The sequence below is a fragment of the Dermacentor albipictus genome, chromosome 2, assembly GCF_038994185.2.
Source record: "Dermacentor albipictus isolate Rhodes 1998 colony chromosome 2, USDA_Dalb.pri_finalv2, whole genome shotgun sequence".
NCBI classification, from domain to species: domain Eukaryota; kingdom Metazoa; phylum Arthropoda; class Arachnida; order Ixodida; family Ixodidae; genus Dermacentor; species Dermacentor albipictus.
This window is the reverse complement of record NC_091822.1, coordinates 40135575-40154533: the sequence shown is the minus strand read 5'-3', so window position 1 is coordinate 40154533 and position 18959 is coordinate 40135575. Positions and strand designations below refer to the sequence as shown.

Below are 18959 nucleotides of genomic sequence, written 5' to 3'. Positions count from 1 at the left end.
GCCAGGGGGGGGGGCTTATGGGGCTTCAGCCCCCCCCCCCCGAAATTTTTTCGTGCTGACCATGCACCGCCGACCAAAGCGACCCCCGGCGCCGGAAATCACTCTGGATTTTGTCTAGAATGTCTTTTTGACGCTCGAAAAGACATTTAACCGCGAAGATTGCAAACTCGGGCTAGATTTCGTGGCAACGCCCATACACCGGGAGTCACATAACGCCAAGCAGTACCATCCGAGCACAAAGTTTCAAGGGCGCCTTGATGGCGAGCGGGCTCGCCGCGGCATCTCACTGAGGCCACGGAATCTATGGAGCGCATGGATATCAATTGCGAAACTTTATGGGTATAAATCTCATAAGCTCTTGATGTGAAAGGTGCATTGACATTTCCAAAGTTGTGCTTTAGATTTTCAATTGCGGAACTTTGTGGGTTTAATGTTGTTATAAACATTTAACGCCAAAGGTCTATCGATTTTTCTAAAGTCTTACATCGGAACATACAACGAGACAAGCCAAATCAACACACTAGCAGACGAGTTGACAAAGCAGGCAGCGAGGTCCAATGAGACGAAGCGTTGGGGTGGTTCATTTGTGCCGTCATGTCACGTATAAAAATATCAACATTTCTTTTTTAACCTACGCCAGAACATGACACTAAAGCCAGCCAAAGTAACTACGTTCTTATTTATTTTTTCTAATTTGACTTTTATTCGCGAGGACACATTGAGCCTCTTCAATTTTTGTTTGTTTGTTTGTTCTCGCTACCCTACCCGCGGGCTGCCAGAACCAGCCAGAGCGCATACGTTTTTCTCGTATGGCCCCGACCACCGTGCGGTGCACTTCGGTGCGCGTTCGGTTTGCTCTGGCCGAGTGGATTTTCACCGGACAGGGTTTTGGACGCTTTCTGGCTAGCAGACGAGAAAAAAAAAACAATGGTCGCTCGCCGCCGTCACTGTGGGGACTCGAAGGATTGCACCGCATTCCTTGAGCGGAACCTTTCCGAAAAATCTTGTTTCGCCGCTGTAGGATACTGAGCAGTATGCGTATGGTTCTCAGTGGACTGTCAGGATTGGGGGCTCAATCCCATCGTCCGTGGTCCTTTGCCAAGATTGGAGTACGGCATGAATGCGAAGGTAGCTGGCCCATGCCGTCGTCCAACTTATTTACGCTGAGATCGTTGATGAAGTGAAGAACTGTTTCTCATCGAGAACGAGGAAAAAGGGTTTATTTACAGAAATTAAATCAGTCTAACATGACTGCTTGAGAAAAAGAGTAACAGTCCAACATGACTGCATGAGAGAAGTGACTCAGTCTAACATGACTGCTCAAGAGAAGTGTCCTCAGCATTCGCACAACCACAGTTTTTATACACTCGATCCGCCGGTCCTACGACGCGGCGACTGTTCGTTTACTCATCACCAACTCGCAGCTGCTCTGCAGACCAGTTTACGTACACAAAGGCAACCGCGCTCTGATGCCCGACGACGGCGTTGGCGGGGTGCCGAAGCGTGAGACGCACCAAAATACGTTGTCCCCACGGCAGCTTGTCCATGCGTGTCAAATCAGCTCCGCGTTGGGGAACTCCGGAATCATTGTTCACACACGCCGAACTAGTCCCGGCACAATGTCGATGGGGCGGGTGGAAGGCGGCGGATTCCAGCGCAAAGGCCGCTTCTTTGAACGCCTCCCAGCTGCAGCGACGGAGAGGGAGAGGTGCGCGTCGTGTCGCCCTGTCGTAACTGTGTGGCAATCTTGTTTCTCAGCTCGCCATTCTTGACAGGACCAAGCGTCTCATGTTTTCTTCGGTATTCCTTCCGTAGCCCCATTAGGGGCCGGAAGTAGGCATTAGGTTCTGGCCAACATACTTTCCTATGCGTTTCGTATGTTTCGTATGTTACGTATAAAGTCCAAGGGTGATAACATCGTGACCACGCGCTGCATGCTGTATGTGCGAGTGAAAGCGTAGGAGCGGAGGTGGAATGGGTGAGCCGACAATGGTGGCTCAGTCTTGTGTGCGCAAAGGAGAAAAGCGGGGAGCAAGCGCGCCGCCTTCCGTAGCGCGCAATACATCGGGGGGAGTGGATGGAATGGGGGCGGAATCTAGGATTCTGTGAATCTATGATTGTGCAACATGTTTATTTGCCTTGTTTGATGCATTATATACAGTTACTTCTTCTTACATACATAGACTCATTGGATACTTATACGTATACTTAAATATCTTGTTGCGAGGTTTTGTGTATACTTTCAGTGAACTTTGTTTCCAGTGACACTTTTTTGTCCTTTATCAAGCCGTATTTTCGCATTTGCATATCCCATTGTATCTTTGCATTTCTAATGTACGAGGGCGAGTCAAATGAAAGTGAGCCTACTCTAACCGCGCAATAATGATTCGGTTCATTATCTGCGAGGCATGCGCGCAGGAGAACGGCATGTCTCATTTACAAAAGTGACACGTAGGTGTGAAGATAAATGTTCTTTAATGCTCTCATACACTGGGTTGAATATGGTTGCGTCACATAGTGGACACTTCAAAAGATGAACAGCTCGGTGTCGCGAAGTTTTTGACAGCTGAAGGTGTTTCCAAAACAGAAACTTAATCACCATATGACTGCCGCGTACGTTGAACACTGCATTTCATTGACCACTGTGAAGCGTTGGAGCAAACGGTTCAAAGGACGTTGCAAAGACATTCCAAGACCGGGCTAAAACCATCGTGCAATCACCCCCCACACTATTTCAAAGGTTCATGAGCTGCTGAAACAAGAACGGAGGATAAGCATCGATGAACTGGCAGACCGTCTGAACATCAGTCACGGTTCGGTTCACGCCATAATTCATGAGCTTCTCGGTTATCGGCTCTTTGGTGCGCAATGGATCCCCAAGATTTTTATCCATCGCGAGAAGACGGAGAAGTTTCGCGCTGCCTTGACTCATCTGATCGGGTATCACAATGAGCATGACGACTTCTTGTTTGCAACTGTGATCGGGGACGAACCTTGGTGCCACTACTACGAGCCTGAAACACGACGGCAAAGCTTACAGTGGAAACATTCAAATTTACCACGCCCAAAGAACGTAAAGGCCATCATTTCCGCTGGAAAGGTGTTGTCGACTTTTTTTTCGATCGACAGGGTCCATTACTGAGAGAATTTGCTAAATCTTGAGAGGCTATCAATTGTTTCCGATATTGTGAAACGCCAGAACGGCAGCGTGTCGCTATCAAGAACGAACAACTTGGAAAATTGACGAATGGGGTCATCTTGTTCCACGACAATGCCTGTCCCCACGTCGCTTATGTGGTTAATAAAAAAACTGGCAAAGTTCAAGTGGGAAACGCTGCAACATCCCCCATACAGCTCAGACCTGTCACCTTGCGACTTCTACATTTTGGGGCAGCCAAAAAAACAGCTCAAGGGAACCAGATACAGATTTTTGAAGCAGCAACCCAAGGAGTTTTATAAGACGGGAATCACGCAACTCGTTAGTCAATAGGACAAATGTCTAAATTCTCATGAAGACTACTTTTAAATAAAGTACCCCGTTGTTGGCTCATTCATTTGACTTGCCCTCATATATCTTGCAGAACTCCTGCTTTTTATACGTGCTCTCTGTCGCCACTGTAACTTCGGTGCAATTACTCACGATACACGACAAGGGACAGCTACTCCTGCGTAATACATTGGAACAAACGACAGCGTCATTGAGATTTTTCACTGGCCATTGCATATATACAAGAATGTGAGCACGGTTCTTGAATGACAAAGTTTCATTAACATATTTGTCCTCAACTTGTTCAGTTCATTGCCTTTTAATTTTTCATATCAGCGGCATGCACTGCTTTCCTGGTTTCGAACTGATATAGTTCTAAAGTTCTTGTGATATTTTCTTTACTTAATAAATAGACAAAAAACATGGAAGCATTGACGTCAGTCATGTTGGGCACAATTTTTGGCACATACGAGTATAATATTTTAAGAAAAAATACATATTTTACTTGTATTTACAGTGCGTAGCTTTCAAAAATTCATTTGCAGCGTCTCTGGCAATGACAATGTAGTTATTATTCATTCAGCTTTAGCTCGGGCCCAATCCGACGCGGCCTATTCAAATACTTGTAAAACGCAGAAACGCTTTTCTGAGATAATCCTGTTAATCGCTTTTATTTAAATTGGTTGCATTTGAGAGAGGAAGTTAAATCCTAGTGTCTGTTGGAAACAGAACTTCGATTTAGGGCCTGAATTTTGTTTAAAATATTTTGGAAAATTCAAAAGCTTGAAAAAATAGAAGCAAGACGTTTACAAACTAATAGCTATGCATGAAGAACAGATATTGTGGTTCTGTAAACGGCATTTATTATAACAGTCAAAGCGGACAAGTTTGCTGTGTCAATTTGTATCTTACATGAATTGGTTACGTTGTGTACAAGGGTTCTGCAAAAGCCGTATTTCCACAATACTAGATTTTTTTGAGATTCATGTGTAACATATCTATTTTGTCCGCTGTAGATGTACTATTAGATGCAATTCACAGAATTGTGATATCATTTTTCATTGTTGAGTCACCGAGTTTTAAACTTGATAGTTTCGTTTTCTGAAAATTTTCAATTTTGGTCAATTTTTAATAAATAATTGACCAGCTAAATGAGAAATTCGAATTCAATAGTCACTACAACTAAACTTTTTCTTTCAAATGCAACAAACCTCCTCAAATTTGGTTAAGTGATTGCCGGGAAAAACGAATTCCCCTTCTATATGTACTTAAATAGGAGCACCCGAGCTAAAGCTTCCTCTTAAGGAGGAGGCTGAGCTGCAACGTGCAGATATATATATATATATATATATATATATATATATATATATATATATATATATATATATATATATATATATATATCTTGGGCCAGTGGCGTAGCCCCCCCCGAACAAAATTTCTGGCTACGCCACTGGACAAGATAGGGAACATTAGTTGCCAATGAATCGGAGGCTGGTGTAATGCGTTACTCAGACCTAAAATCTAGACTGTTGAATGAACTACGGATGACTCCAAGTGAGTACCGCCGAATGTTTCTTGAAATCAAAAGGCAAGCAGACCAGTCTTGGGGCCAAGTGATGGCACGTCTGGAGACAATGTTCACGTAGTACCTCAGAAATAGAGAGGTGCTGTCGTATGAGAGTCCGCAGGAATTGGTGATAGCTGACAGGCTAAAGCAGTTAATGCCAAGTGATCTCCGCTCACTGGTCACCCAGCAGAAACGGCTGGTTGAAGCCCAAAGTCATAGCAGAGTTAGCCGTGAATTTCGAAGAAAGTCTGGACATGAGCAGGCAAAGCACTTACCGCGGTAAAGCACCAAGAAATCATAATTATAGGCCGCAAGCTAAACAAGCTTCTAGGTCGAGCTTCAACCCTACTTCTGTAGTGTGTTTTGCATATTGACACGTGTACTTGTCTTTATCGGGTGAGAAGTATTGTCGCCTAACAAATGTTATCGCACAGCGCGGGACGCGCCTGCATGTGTCCGAAGTTTCTGGAAAGTTATCGATGCTTCTATCCGCTGTCTGTTGTCGCCGAACGTTGTGTTATCTGATTTCATCGCTTGACACGAATGGTGTAGAACATTTTAGAAGGCATGCGGGTCCCAACGTTTAATCTGGAACATTCGATGATTGCTGTATAAAAGCCGACGCGCTTGACCCGCTGATCAGATTTTCGACGATCGCCGAGCGTGTTCGCCGCTATCGTTGCGCCATAAGTGTAGCCTGTTTTGTGGGCACAGGTTCGCCCAATAAAAGTTAGTTTTGTCGTTCACAGTACTGCTACTGTGTTATTCAACGTCACGACCACGTGACATCTGGTGGAGGTGCTTGTGCGTTCATGTACCGAACGCCCCCGCAAAGCCGCGATCCAAGCCCGAAGCCCTAGGACAAAACCAAGGTCGCCCAAGACCAGCGAGCTAGCCGCCGGCTGCAAGGTCTGCCCCCAGAGCACGGACTCCTACCTGAGACGTGGAGGAAGATCGCCACCAAGTCCACCCCAATGGCAGCCCCAGCATCCCCCGTCGTGCTGCAGCAGCCCAGGGAGCCTCCGACGTTCCACGGTTCAACGTTCGAGGACGCAGAAAGCTGGCTTGAGACATACGAGAGGGTCGCTGCTTTTAACAACTGGAACAGCGAAGACAAACTGCGACATGTCTTCTTCGCATTGGAAGACGCTGCCAGGACGTGGTTCGAGAACCGAGAAGCCACCTTGGCTACCTGGGAGCTGTTCCGAAGCGGCTTCCTGAAGACATTCACAAGCGTCGTACGCCGAGAACGAGCCCAAGCACTACTGGAAACCCGAGTGCAGCTGCCCAACGAGACCACCGCGATTTTTACAGAAGAAATGCGCCGCCTATTCCGCCACGCCGACCCGGAAATGTCCGAGGAAAAGAAAGTCCGGCTACTAATGCGTGGTGTTAAGGAGGAACTTTTCGCCGGTATGGTACGAAACCCACCGAAGACTGTCGACGAGTTTCTTCGCGAGGCCACTAGCATCGAGAAGACACTCGAGATGCGAAACCGGCAATTCGACCGCCGCACCAACGCTACAAACTATGCCGGAGTTCAATCACTGGCCTCCGAAGACCTGCGCGAGGCTATCAGGGCAGTCGTACGAGAGGAGCTTCAGAAGATCTTCCCGTCGTCGCAGCCTCAAGTGGCCTCGATCGCTGACATCGTCAAAGATGAGGTTCAGCGGTCGCTTGGAGTCCCGGAGGTGCAACCTCAATTACCGCAACCCCAACCCGAAGCGATGACCTACGCCGCCGTCGTACGCCGTCAAGGCCCTCCTCAGCGACCACGCCAGGGCCCTGTAACGCCGCAATTTCGTCGTCCGCCGCCACCGCCGCCAGCACGACCACCCGTCGCCCAGCGCACCTACGCGAGGAAGACGGACATTTGGCGTGCTCCTGACCACCGCCCGCTCTGCTACCACTGCGGAGAAGCGGGTCACGTCTACCGACGATGTCCGTACCGAGAGATGGGACTGCGAGGTTTCGCCGTCAACGCGCCGCGTCCACAGCTTGGAGAGCGCCCACGTGACATCGCCGATTACCTCGCCGCTACTCAGTGGAGCCCTCGACGGCCATCCCGTTCGCCGTCACCAGGACGCTACCTGTCGCCGCAGCGCCGACCATACACTGGCCCAGCCCGGGGCCGGTCAGCGAGCCCATATTTGGAAAACTAAAAGCAGCAACCGATGGAGGTGCGGTTGCTGTTCGTCGAACTGACGAAGATCCTCCGCCGCCGACGAAGACGACGACGAAACGATCTCGACGACATAACAACGACACGCCGCCGTCCCGACGAAGTCAGGAAGGCAAGACTACACCGACGAACGACGACTTGACGACGCGGCGTTCCAACTTCAGTTCAACACGACGCAGCCGTGATCCGACGCCACGACCTAACTGCAACGCCAGACAAAGAACCACCGACCTCGACGTGCTTCTCGACGGCCACGCAGTCACTGCCTTAGTAGACACAGGGGCTGATTACTCCGTCATGAGTGGACACATCGCCGCCCAGTTGAAGAAAGTTAAGACTACGTGGGAAGGCCCTCAAATTCGAACCGCTGGAGGACACCTCATCACGCCGTCTGGAGTCTGCACGGCAAGAATTACCGTTCATGACCGGACTTACCCTGCCACCTTCGTTATCCTCCAACAGTGTTCACGAGACGTCATTCTCGGTATGGACTTCCTGGACCAACACGGCGCAATCATCAACCTGAAGTCGAAGTCAGTAACGCTGTCGGAAGATAAAGCAATGCCCCCGGAGAGCCCTCGTAGTCACCACGCCTTGAGTGTGCTCGAAGACCAAGTGAGCATCCCGCCCCGCACCAGCATTGTTATTTCGGTCGGCACCGAAGTACCCGCTGACGTAGAAGGTGTCGTCGAAGGCGACCAACGTCTCCTGCTAGACCGTGAAATTTGCGTCGCAAGAGGGATCGCTCGACTGCTTGGAGGGAAAACTGAAGTGTTGCTGACAAACTTCAGCCAGGAGTTCAAGCACATCAACAAGGGCACGACGATCGCGTACATCGAGGAAATTGTGGAAACCGGTAATGCGTTTGTCCTCTCGGATTCCGCCGCATCTACCCCGACGACCATGGTTCCCGAACCAGACTACGACATTAATCCAAGTCTCCCAGTGATTAAGCAACAGCAGCTCAGAAGTCTGCTCCGACGATACAAAGGCTGCTTTTCGACGACATCGAGGATTCGACAAACACCAGTCGCCAAGCATCGCATAATCACCGAGGAGTACGCTCGACCACTCCGCCAAAGCCCTTACCGAGTTTCGCTGCGAGAACGCGAAGCTATAAGAGAACAAGTCGACGAAATGCTGCGCGACGACATCATCCAGCCGTCGAAAAGCCCGTGGGCATCCCCTGTTGTCCTGGTGAAGAAAAAGGACGGAACCCTACGTTTCTGCGTCGATTATCGTCGTCTGAACAAGATCACGAAGAAGGACGTATACCCCCTTCCACGGATAGACGACGCATTGGATCGGCTCTGCAACGCTAAGTACTTCTCGTCGATGGATCTCAAGTCTGGCTACTGGCAAATAGAAGTCGACGAGTGAGATCGCGAAAAGACCGCCTTCATCACGCCAGACGGCCTCTACGAGTTCAAGGTCATGCCATTCGGACTCTGCTCGGCACCTGCAACTTTCCAGCGCGTCATGGACACGGTGTTAGCAGGATTGAAGTGGCAGACCTGCCTTGTTTACTTGGATGACGTCGTCGTCTTCGCCGAAAATTTCGACGATCACCTTAGGCGGCTTACGACAGTACTAGAGGCCATCAAGTCATCAGGGCTCACTCTGAAGCCAGAAAAATGCCGCTTCGCTTACGACGAGCTTCTGTTCCTAGGCCACGTCATCAGTAAATCCGGAGTACGCCCCGACCCCCAGAAAACAGCTGCCATCGCAAAGTTCCCGCAGCCCACCCACAAGAAGGCAGTGCGTAGATTCCTTGGCATGTGTGCCTACTACAGGCGCTTTGTCAAGGACTTTTCACGCATCGCCGAGCCGTTGACACGTCTAACTAAATGTGATGTTGAGTTCAAGTGGGAAACGCCGCAGGCCGACGCATTTGAAGAACTCAAACGACGCATGCAGTCGCCGCCTGTACTTGCGCACTTCGACGAGTACGCCGATACAGAAATCCATACTGACGCCAGTAGCCTAGGCCTCGGTGCCGTTCTAGTCCAGAGGAGAAACGGAGTCGAACAGGTGATAGCTTACGCTAGCCGGTCGCTGTCAAAAGCGGAAGGCAACTATTCTACGACCGAAAAGGAATGCCTCGCCATCGTTTGGGCTACAGCTAAATTTCGCCCTTATCTTTATGGCAGGCCATTCAAAGTCGTCAGTGACCATCACGCGTTGTGTTGGCTAGCGAGTATAAAGGATCCTTCAGGACGACTGGCGCGGTGGAGCCTCAGACTACAAGAATACGACATCACTGTAACCAACAAGTCCGGACGAAAACACTCCGATGCCGATTGCCTATCACGCGCCCCCAACTACCTTCTTGTTGTCCCGTCAGGACTTCGTCCAGAAGTATTGCACGCCCTACATGACGATCCGACCGCTGGACACCTCGGTTTTTCCCGGACACTATCGAGGATACAAGAAAAGTATTATTGGCCGCGCCTGACCGCCGACGTCGCCCGTTATGTCAGAACATGTCGAGACTGTCAGCGACGCAAGACACCGCCAACAAGGCCAGCCGGATTACTACAGCCAATCGAGCCTCCTTGCCGACCATTCCAGCAGATCGGGATGGACTTGCTGGGACCCTTTCCGACGTCAACAACCGGAAATAAGTGGATCGTCGTGGCGACAGACTACCTTACCCGCTTCGCTGAAACTAAAGCACTGCCGAAAGGTAGCGCAGCCGAAGTGGCAAAATTCTTTGTCGAAAACATCCTGCTTCGACACGGCGCCCCAGAAGTCCTCATCACCGACAGAGGAACGGCCTTTACAGCAGAGCTCACCCAAGCCATTCTGAAATACAGTCAGACAAGGCACAGGAGGACCACGGCCTACCACCCGCAGACGAATGGTCTTACGGAGCGGCTGAATAAGACCCTCGCCGACATGCTAGCGATGTACGTCGACGTCGAACACAAGACCTGGGATGCCGTCCTGCCGTACGTAACATTCGCTTACAACACGGCGGTGCAAGAAACAACACAGATCACGCCGTTTAAGCTGGTTTACGGCAGGAACCCGACGACGACGCTCGACGCCATGCTGCCCCACGTCACTGACGAAGAGAATGTTGACGTCGCTAGCTATCTCCAGCGCGCCGAAGAAGCCCGACAGCTCGCCCGCCTACGGATCAAGAACCAACAGAGGACCGACAGCCGACACTACAACCTCCGACGACGCTTTGTTGAGTACCAGCCCGGCGACCGTGTTTGGGTTTGGACACCGATACGCCGACGAGGACTCAGTGAGAAACTACTCCGACGCTATTTCGGACCCTACAAGGTCATCCGACGTATTGGCGCTCTGGACTATGTTGTCGTGCCACATGGCATTTCGCATTCACAGCGACGTCGCGCACGACCTGAAGTGGTCCACGTGGTGCGTCTTAAACCATTTTACGGACGCTAACGAACTTTCCTTATTTTGTTTTTTTTTCTTTGCTATGAGTGCTTACTTATTACTTAATTCCGTTTGTTTGCAGCATCGGGTCGATGCTTTTTAAGAGGGGGGTATTGACACGTGTACTTGTCTTTATCGGGTGAGAAGTATTGTCGCCTAACAAATGTTATCGCACAGCGCGGGACGCGCCTGCATGTGTCCGAAGTTTCTGGAAAGTTATCGATGCTTCTATCCGCTGTCTGTTGTCGCCGAACGTTGTGTTATCTGATTTCATCGCTTGACACGAATGGTGTAGAACATTTTAGAAGGCATGCGGGTCCCAACGTTTAATCTGGAACATTCGATGATTGCTGTATAAAAGCCGACGCGCTTGACCCGCTGATCAGATTTTCGACGATCGCCGAGCGTGTTCGCCGCTATCGTTGCGCCATAAGTGTAGCCTGTTTTGTGGGCACAGGTTCGCCCAATAAAAGTTAGTTTTGTCGTTCACAGTACTGCTACTGTGTTATTCAACGTCACGACCACGTGACAATATGGACAACGGGGTCACTTTCAAAAAGATTGTGAAGCTTCACATGGCACTACTGCTAAGAAAGTAGCAGTTTCGCGCGTAGCTCTACAGAATTATAGTTCACTTGAGAGCCATGCCCCACCACCGCGACACATTGTCTTTGGGGACAACCAACTGACGGGCGACACGAGAATCGAGGTTTTTAGTGAAAGACGAACCCTGCGTAGCGCGCGTTGATTCAGCCGAGACAAACAAAAATGAATTTATAAAGGTAGGGGGAGAAAGATAGGATTCGCTCGTATAGACCGTTGACCGTTACATCGGTAACATACAGGTTCCACTGTTTTCACCAGAGCTTGCCTACTTTTTGGTCCTAGTTCATTAACCAGCTTAACTGGAACCTCGTCTAGGCCTGTGGCTGTGCGCTTAGGAATTTTCTCTTAGGCTTTCTTCCAGTTTAAATTTGTCAGCACTAGCTCCTTTTCGATCTGATTCTCTTTCATGCCCTTTTTTTTTCTTCAAGTACAACCTTGTCATTACCTTGGAAAGATTCGGCTGTTGTTTTTCGGATGTAATTTAATGCCGCTTCCCCTTCCAATTTGTTTCCGTCTTCGTCTAGGATACGTTGTTGTATTGTTGTTGACTTTCTGCCAAATAACTTTATGTGGAACCAAAGTATCCTAGGCGCAGCCTCCTTTTTCTCACGTATTCCTGACAACCAGCATTCACTTTTAGCTTTTATGTTTGCTTGCATCAGTATTTGAACAGTAGACTTTTTCTCCCGGTATATTTCCCATTTACTGGCTACTTCATCCTGCGGCAACTGCGCCTTTGCCTGTCTGTGCTCTCGGGATGCTTTCTGTCGCTCGGCGATCGCCTCTCGTATCGCCCTTGTTCCACCACCTTTTCGGTTTGTTCTTTCCTTTCCAACGAACATATTATGTCTCTTTCCGTATTTGTCGTTGTTACACTTAGAAGCTCACTATATTCACACTCTTGGCCATTTACCAAGTTCTTCCTCGACTCTCGTGACTATATTTGTTATTTGTTCAACGTTGAAATTTTTGACTGGCCATTTTGCACTGCTTGCTCTCTTTCCTAACTACATAAGCCATATTCAATATGATACGTTTATGGTCACTCTTTATGCTGCTATACCCTTCCTCGTCAATGACCGTTTCTCTCAACTTATCATGAATTTCTTCTGTCATCAGAGAGTAATCAATGATTGATGGCTGGTTTCCCAATTCCCACGTGATCTGCCCTTCACACTTAGGCCCTGTATTCATGATAACGACCTTATGTTGCTCACAAAGGTCTAGCGTCGACTTCCCGTTGTTGTCGGTACAGCCATCTAAATGCTGTACGTGGGCACCTAATAGGATAATTTCAGCACCATTCCCGCAACCCTTAATATCAGCGCTTATGCATTCCATCAACTCTTTATTCTGCTCTATGCAATTATTTCCAGTCTACAAATACATAACGCCGGGGCAAGGGCTTTTCCACTCATTGTACCTGATAACCAAAGATGCTCTTGACATTTTGAATTTACTCTTTTCCATTTGGCTCCCTGATGGATGAGCATTCCAACTCCCCCTCCCTTTCTTTCCAACTTAGATATGTGGCACCTTTCCCAAACATAATTCTCAATCACTGGCGGCTCTTCTGAGTCTCTAAGGTCCGTTTCTGTAACCGCATACACCCCTATTTGTTCTCTATTTAACTGCTCGTCAATCTCTGCCCACTTTTCCTTTTGCATGGCGAGCTCTCTTTCTTGCTTTTCTCCTTTGTCTGTTATTGACGGCGATGCTATTCTAAGGTTCCCTTAGGGGACCTTCTTCGTTACTACCTACTCTGGCCTCCTGAGCGCCCGTGCGCCCCCTAAGAAAGCAACAACGCGACCAGCAAGTCGCAGGCCCACTTCTCTTGCAAACCTGTAATTGAAGTGGATCCCGTCTCGTTGAAAACCACTACACCTTCTCACTTCCCAGTTGGACAGCCTCGAAGCCTTTCTCTCGGCTCATTTTCTATATCGCCTCATTAGCAGCCACTCCGGCTCTTTGTATGTCACTCCCACGTACAGGCCCTTCCGGCACCGTGCACACCACGATCTGCTCCTGAGGGGATAGCCCGCGCAAGTTGTCCACCCCTTTCCCCAAGCGCTGGGCTGGTCCTGTCCTTTCCTATTTAGGGCGGCATTTAGCCCACCTGCTACTATGACAAGGGTGCGTACGTGGACATCTTCCGCGAGCTTTGCTTTTGCTCGCTCTATGACAGAAACCAGTGTCCGTCCTGGAAATGTCTCTGCCGCCACTCTATTATCGGCTTTCACCCTCTCTACAATTGTTTCTGAGCACCTAGCCAGGCTCGTGTCACCGGCGATAATCACCCGTTCACTCTCTCCAACCTTTCCCTTCTTCCCTTTGTCCTTCTCTGCGGGATTCGGACTCGACAATGGGCATTGACCTCTACGCTCCTGCTTTTTTGTGTTACGGCCTCATGGGTGCGGCTGTTTCCAGCTAACCCCTCACCATGGTGCACGCATTCCACGCACTTTGCCGGCACTCCCTGCCCTGTCACGTCGGGAGACTGCGTTACATTGTCACGACAATGGCGTCCCTGTTCAGCTTATTCTCTGCTGCTTCAGCTCTTTCTTCCACTACCTTCTGTGCATCACGCTGCCTATTTAGCTCATTTTTGAGCTTCTAACCTGTTTGACAAGCTCTTCCTGGAAAACCAGTGCGTGCCGATTGACTCGAATCCCTATGCATTCTCATCCGTCCCCTCATCTGCCTTGTGGGACCCACCTCCCCCGGCAGACTGCCTGCTTTCGCGGCTTTTTTTGCCATGTATTGCAGGGCATTTTTTAATGCAAATACTATAATACTATGATAATGCAGAGCATGTGCCTTCTAGCAAAAACCGATACGCACATGATATAAATCCTAAAACTGTCGCAAAGCAATTCTCACCAATGTTTTAAAAGCTATCAATGCCGCAGAGACTTTAGGTACGACACGTTTTCGCATGTGTGCAACAACGTGGCCACGCTCTCACTTTCCTACCAAAACATAAACAGTAAAACCACTAATAGCTATTAGTTTTGCCACTTCCAAGCTATTTAAAGGCTATAAAGAGTTAATGTCCTACCCGGTTGCACTTGCTGAAGCACGTAGCGCGAGAGGACGCTCTCTGTAAAACCGAATGTACACGAAGCACACTGGCGGACACGAAAAAAGAGAGGCAAAAGAAGAAAACTACCAAATTATTATTGAGAGGCTCAAAAGATCGGCAAATCAAAACAGAAGCAAGCCCAAAGCATGCACAAAAACTTATGATTTCGTCGCCTGCACGGAGCCTTGAAAAGCACATCTATTCGCCACAAAATCTCAAGCCCTGCCCCTACAACAAGAGAGGACAATCCCATAGAGCGCCGCGGCCCAATTGACTGCAGTGCACCAAGACGTCGGCGTTAGTACCTGAACCACACTTTCACTTTTGTGCGCGCGGGCGTTTTGAATATCAGCTGGTACGCGTAACACCGGCTGCACTTTTCCGTTGTTTTTGCTTCTACAGCTCAACCGCGCGCGGTCTTTGTGCTAAATCATTTTATTAAGTAAAATTGATTGCGAACGATCTTTACAAGCCTCCATCGAATATGTGCCATGTGCGAATTCATAAAAACGCAAGACGCCTTGTGAAATGAGGAAATGTTTATTTTATTCTATATAAATTATCGTTGCGGGCTTTTTGCGCATTCATCCAACGTTGTGGCACCAAGCGAGCAGCAGCAGTCCCAGCAGGAAGCTACACCAGACGACGTCAGCTGAAAAAATTAAATTACAAGGAAGTGTCATTCTGGTATTAACATGTAAGAATAATGCGTGTAGAGGCGAGAAGCGCGAAAGTGGTGAATGGGCGGCATCACAAACAAAATCAGTTCGCTTTTACACACACACGGCGTAGAAAATACCCGACTAACCCCTCTCCCCAAACAATACCGTGCATACCACAAAAACATTCTATTTCCAAGCCTTCGCCTCATCGTGGGCCTTATTTCCTGCGCTTTAATGACACGAATACATGGGCTACTGCGCATTTCCAGAACTTGGCTACAACAGACGCGATAGTACGCTACGAATACACAGAGGCGGACAGAACACAGGTTCTCAACCAGACCATGCTGGACGCTCGCAAAATTCCTTCTAATCGCACTCAAGACAAATGCGTGGGTGCCGTTGAGAAGACGGAATTTTTGAGTTACTAGTTCCTGGCGTTTGAGCTCCTTGGCGTTATCTTTTGCGCATTCTGCCGGCGCAAGCAACACACTCCCGTGTTGTCACTCTTGACAATTGTTCGTCACGTTTTCGACAAGCGTGAGTACTGAAAGAAGGCATAAATTGTTGCGGGTCCATAATTGTCACAAACGTGTCGCAGTAAGATGCGGGACGCGCCAAACTAACTTTGTCACCACGGCCGAGCTACTATTCGCTGCGTCACGAACGCGCGGCGACAGAAAAAAAAAAGTTCCGAAAATAATTTTCAACAATGGGCCTCTTCGATTTTCGGAGTTCTGGCAGCCCGCTGGGAGCCAGACGGCACCCAGCTAGTTCCGGTTCTGACAGCAAGTCACGTGGGCTGGGATCCCAAGACAACCCGAACCTGCCCGAAGTTACAAAATCAAACGCCGGTACAGCTGGCCAAATGTAAACATGCTACCAGCATGGCAGCGCCCGTCGAGGCCGACGCTCGACGGGCGCTTGAAAATGTATAGTTGAAAATGTATAGTTGCATTCTGGAATACGATCACTTTCGCACGATTTCGCGCGACTCGGCGCAGGACGCGTACTCGGCCAACGTCGCCTTACGCAGCGCAACAGATGGCCTCCGACGAGGCGGATGACAAGACGCGAAATCGTGATTGTATACAGTCCAGCCCACATATAACGAACTTGATCGTCACGTGGCATTTGTTCGTTGTATCCAAAGTTCGCACTAAGTGGACCACCTATAATACGGGAAAAAAGAGCAAGTGAGACGAAAGTTCACTTTATTTTTGAAAAACGTCCGTGATGCATGTCTGCTTCTTCAAAGCTGATCGCATAACTGCCGTTTCTAATTTTTCCAGCGTTGTAATATGTTCATCGCCAAGGCCTCTGCTGCACACGAGTTCCTTAAGCGACGCGATGTAACCGATCGCGGTTGGAGCGTTCACAGCAACCGGCGGTAGAGCAGCATCCTCGTCATCGTCCTCGTCAGTCTCTGGGCAGTCAGGAAGGGCTCGCACTTCACGCACAATAGCTTCGTCAGTGCATGGCTCAGCAATGTCGGCGTCGTCATCAGCAGAAACGAAATCGTCCCAGGCAACGTCAGGTCCGGCCAGCTGCGTGTCAACGACGCGTTGCCACAAGTCCTCGTGCGACCGGCCTTCCGGTGGGTGATCTATGGCGTCCTCGGTGCCTGGGAAACCCGCCTTGCGGAAGCAATTTTCTATGCACTCCTCGGTGAGTTCCATCCACGCCGCTTTCAACATGTCCACGGCGGCAAGCAAGCTGATGTGAACTGGCATGGCAGCATCAATCGCGATCAACAAGCGTTGGATGACGCGCCGCCGGTAGCACACCTTGAACGCATGAATGATGCCCATATCCAGCGGCTGAATTTTGCAGGTTGCATTGGGAAGCAAGAAGAGCACCGTCACCGCACTCAAGGAAGGTCACCTACAGGGGCCCGACAGCTTCGCATTCGCTCTAACCGAGTGTTGAGGCCACAAGAGTTCGTTCTATGTGAGACACTGTGCCATTGCCCCAATATATATTTTGACGGTAGCACCACCCTCGTCCGTACTAAGCGAGCGTTCGTTATATCTGCGGCTGTTATAAGTGGGCTGGACTGAACTCGAAAGTGATAGCTGGAGGATTCCTGCTCGCAGCGATCACGTCGACCACCGGCGACATTCATCAGTTGGCGTTGTGTCATCACAAGACATGAAAAAGCAGGTTATCTACGTCTCATACGCATAAAATTTCACGTGGACCTGCTTGGGCTTCGATTTCAGAAAGTTTGTTGTGGCTGATGCTGCTTCTCATTTAAGGAGCTGGGGACGCGGCTGGCGCGTGAAAATGCACGTCGCGTGTGACCAGCGAAACGTTTCACACGAAAGACAACATTGGTCGCAACCACGAGAGCAATAAGCCAATGTACGTGTGTCTAAATTCACCGAGTGCAATCAGTATATTCTTAGATCAAGGGCCTGCAGTTCGAACACATATCGGTTTCGAGCTGCCACCTAAGCATACGACGGAGAAGCGGAGCGAACACGGGCTAACTGCAAAACCTTCGCTAACTGCAGAGAAAGGAGAGATATACATACGCGAAATATGCGAAAAGGAACGCCTCCAGAGAAAGACGAACCCAAAATGTACCGCAATGTGTGAATGAGCGTCTACAACTTGCGTGGAACACGATGCAGATAACATGCACGTATGAGAGCGCGGCGCGCTCTTCACCGCCGCGAAGAAGCAATCAGGGGACACAACACACACAAAAGCTTCAAACGGTTCACCACGGCTCGTATCACACCGCTTCGCGATGCGGAGCGGAGCGTTAGCACCTAAAAAGATAACGCTAGAAGTAAGGAAATCCGAAGATGACCGTGGACAGTTGGCTGAGCGAGGTAAATTTAAGTCCTCAAGCGCCCACGTTGCAATTCGTGAAGTCCTCGTAAAGATGGCGGCGAGCGCCCATCGCCTCTTTTTAGTCGTCTGCTAGCCAGAGTACTTCCAGAGAGCAGCCAGACCAAAATCTTCCTGGCAGGTTCTGGCAGCCCGCGGGTAGCCAGAACCGTCCAGCGCGAGCAAAACGAACGCCCGGCGAAAGTGCGTAGCGTGGTGGGCGGAGCAACCCGAGAAAAACGAAGACGCTCTGGCTGGCTCTGGCAGCCCGCGGGTAGCCAGAAGTGGAAAATCGAAGAAGCCCAATGTTGGGCGACAGAGAAAGCGCGAGGAACTTGTCAGTGCATTGAAGCGCGAAACTGCGCACCACGGCCGAGTTGCTTTTAGCTAACCGCGTCACAGTGCCAGGCGCGCTCACTGCGCTTGAAAAGTACCCCATAAACTAACGAAATTAGTTACAATAATGTGGGGGGTCAGAGAAAGCGCCAACACATGTCGCAGCAAGATTCAGTACACGTGAAACAGCGTCACAGCACCCTGTGCGACTAGCGGGCCCAAAAACTACCGAAATAAGTTTAAGTAGTATTGGGGCTCATAGAAAGCGTCGCAAACATATTCTAACACGATTCATTAATTCAAATTAACTGCGCCACGACGGCCGCGCAGTTTTTCGTTAACTGCGTCACAAGTCTAGCCTAGGTGCCGTGCTGTAAGCCTAATTGTTTGAAATGCGTCGCAGACTGTCCAGCAAAATTTCTCACCTTGCCATAGTCCAATAGTGCAGCGGTGCCGTGTCGAAGTTCAGAAGGAACGCAAGAATTCGCCTGGAGCCCACCAAACCAGGCTAAATCAAAAAATAGAAAAACAGGCAGACGGGTGACCGAATAGGCCAAAGCTCAGACGCGCGGCTGGTCTCTGTCGCTAGTGCGGTGTTTCTGACGAATGACGCAAGCATCTTGCTCGTCATTCGCCGATTGGGCTGTCGCTAGGCAACGGAAGTAAGCCGCAAAGTTTAATTCATACGCAGATTTTTTTTTTTACATTTGCCGGGAAAGAATAAAAAAAATAAAAACAATTTCTGTTAATCTCATCTCACAATCTTTTTCTTCAATGCTCGCGGC

The 18959-nt window shown here is 49.4% G+C and overlaps 2 protein-coding genes across 2 annotated transcripts in view; both read right to left on the bottom strand.

Annotated features, from left to right (window-relative positions):
• The window catches only part of LOC139055914 (neprilysin-1-like), a 70467-nt gene that overhangs the window by 26513 nt on the left and 24995 nt on the right, over positions 1 to 18959 (bottom strand). The gene's annotated exons all lie outside the window — the stretch shown is intronic.
• LOC139055387 (tigger transposable element-derived protein 6-like) lies at positions 16020 to 17578 on the bottom strand. The gene has a single exon (XM_070532841.1). The coding sequence runs from the start codon at positions 16809 to 16811 to the stop codon at positions 16215 to 16217; it is 597 nt and encodes a 198-aa protein (XP_070388942.1). The 5' UTR covers positions 16812 to 17578; the 3' UTR covers positions 16020 to 16214.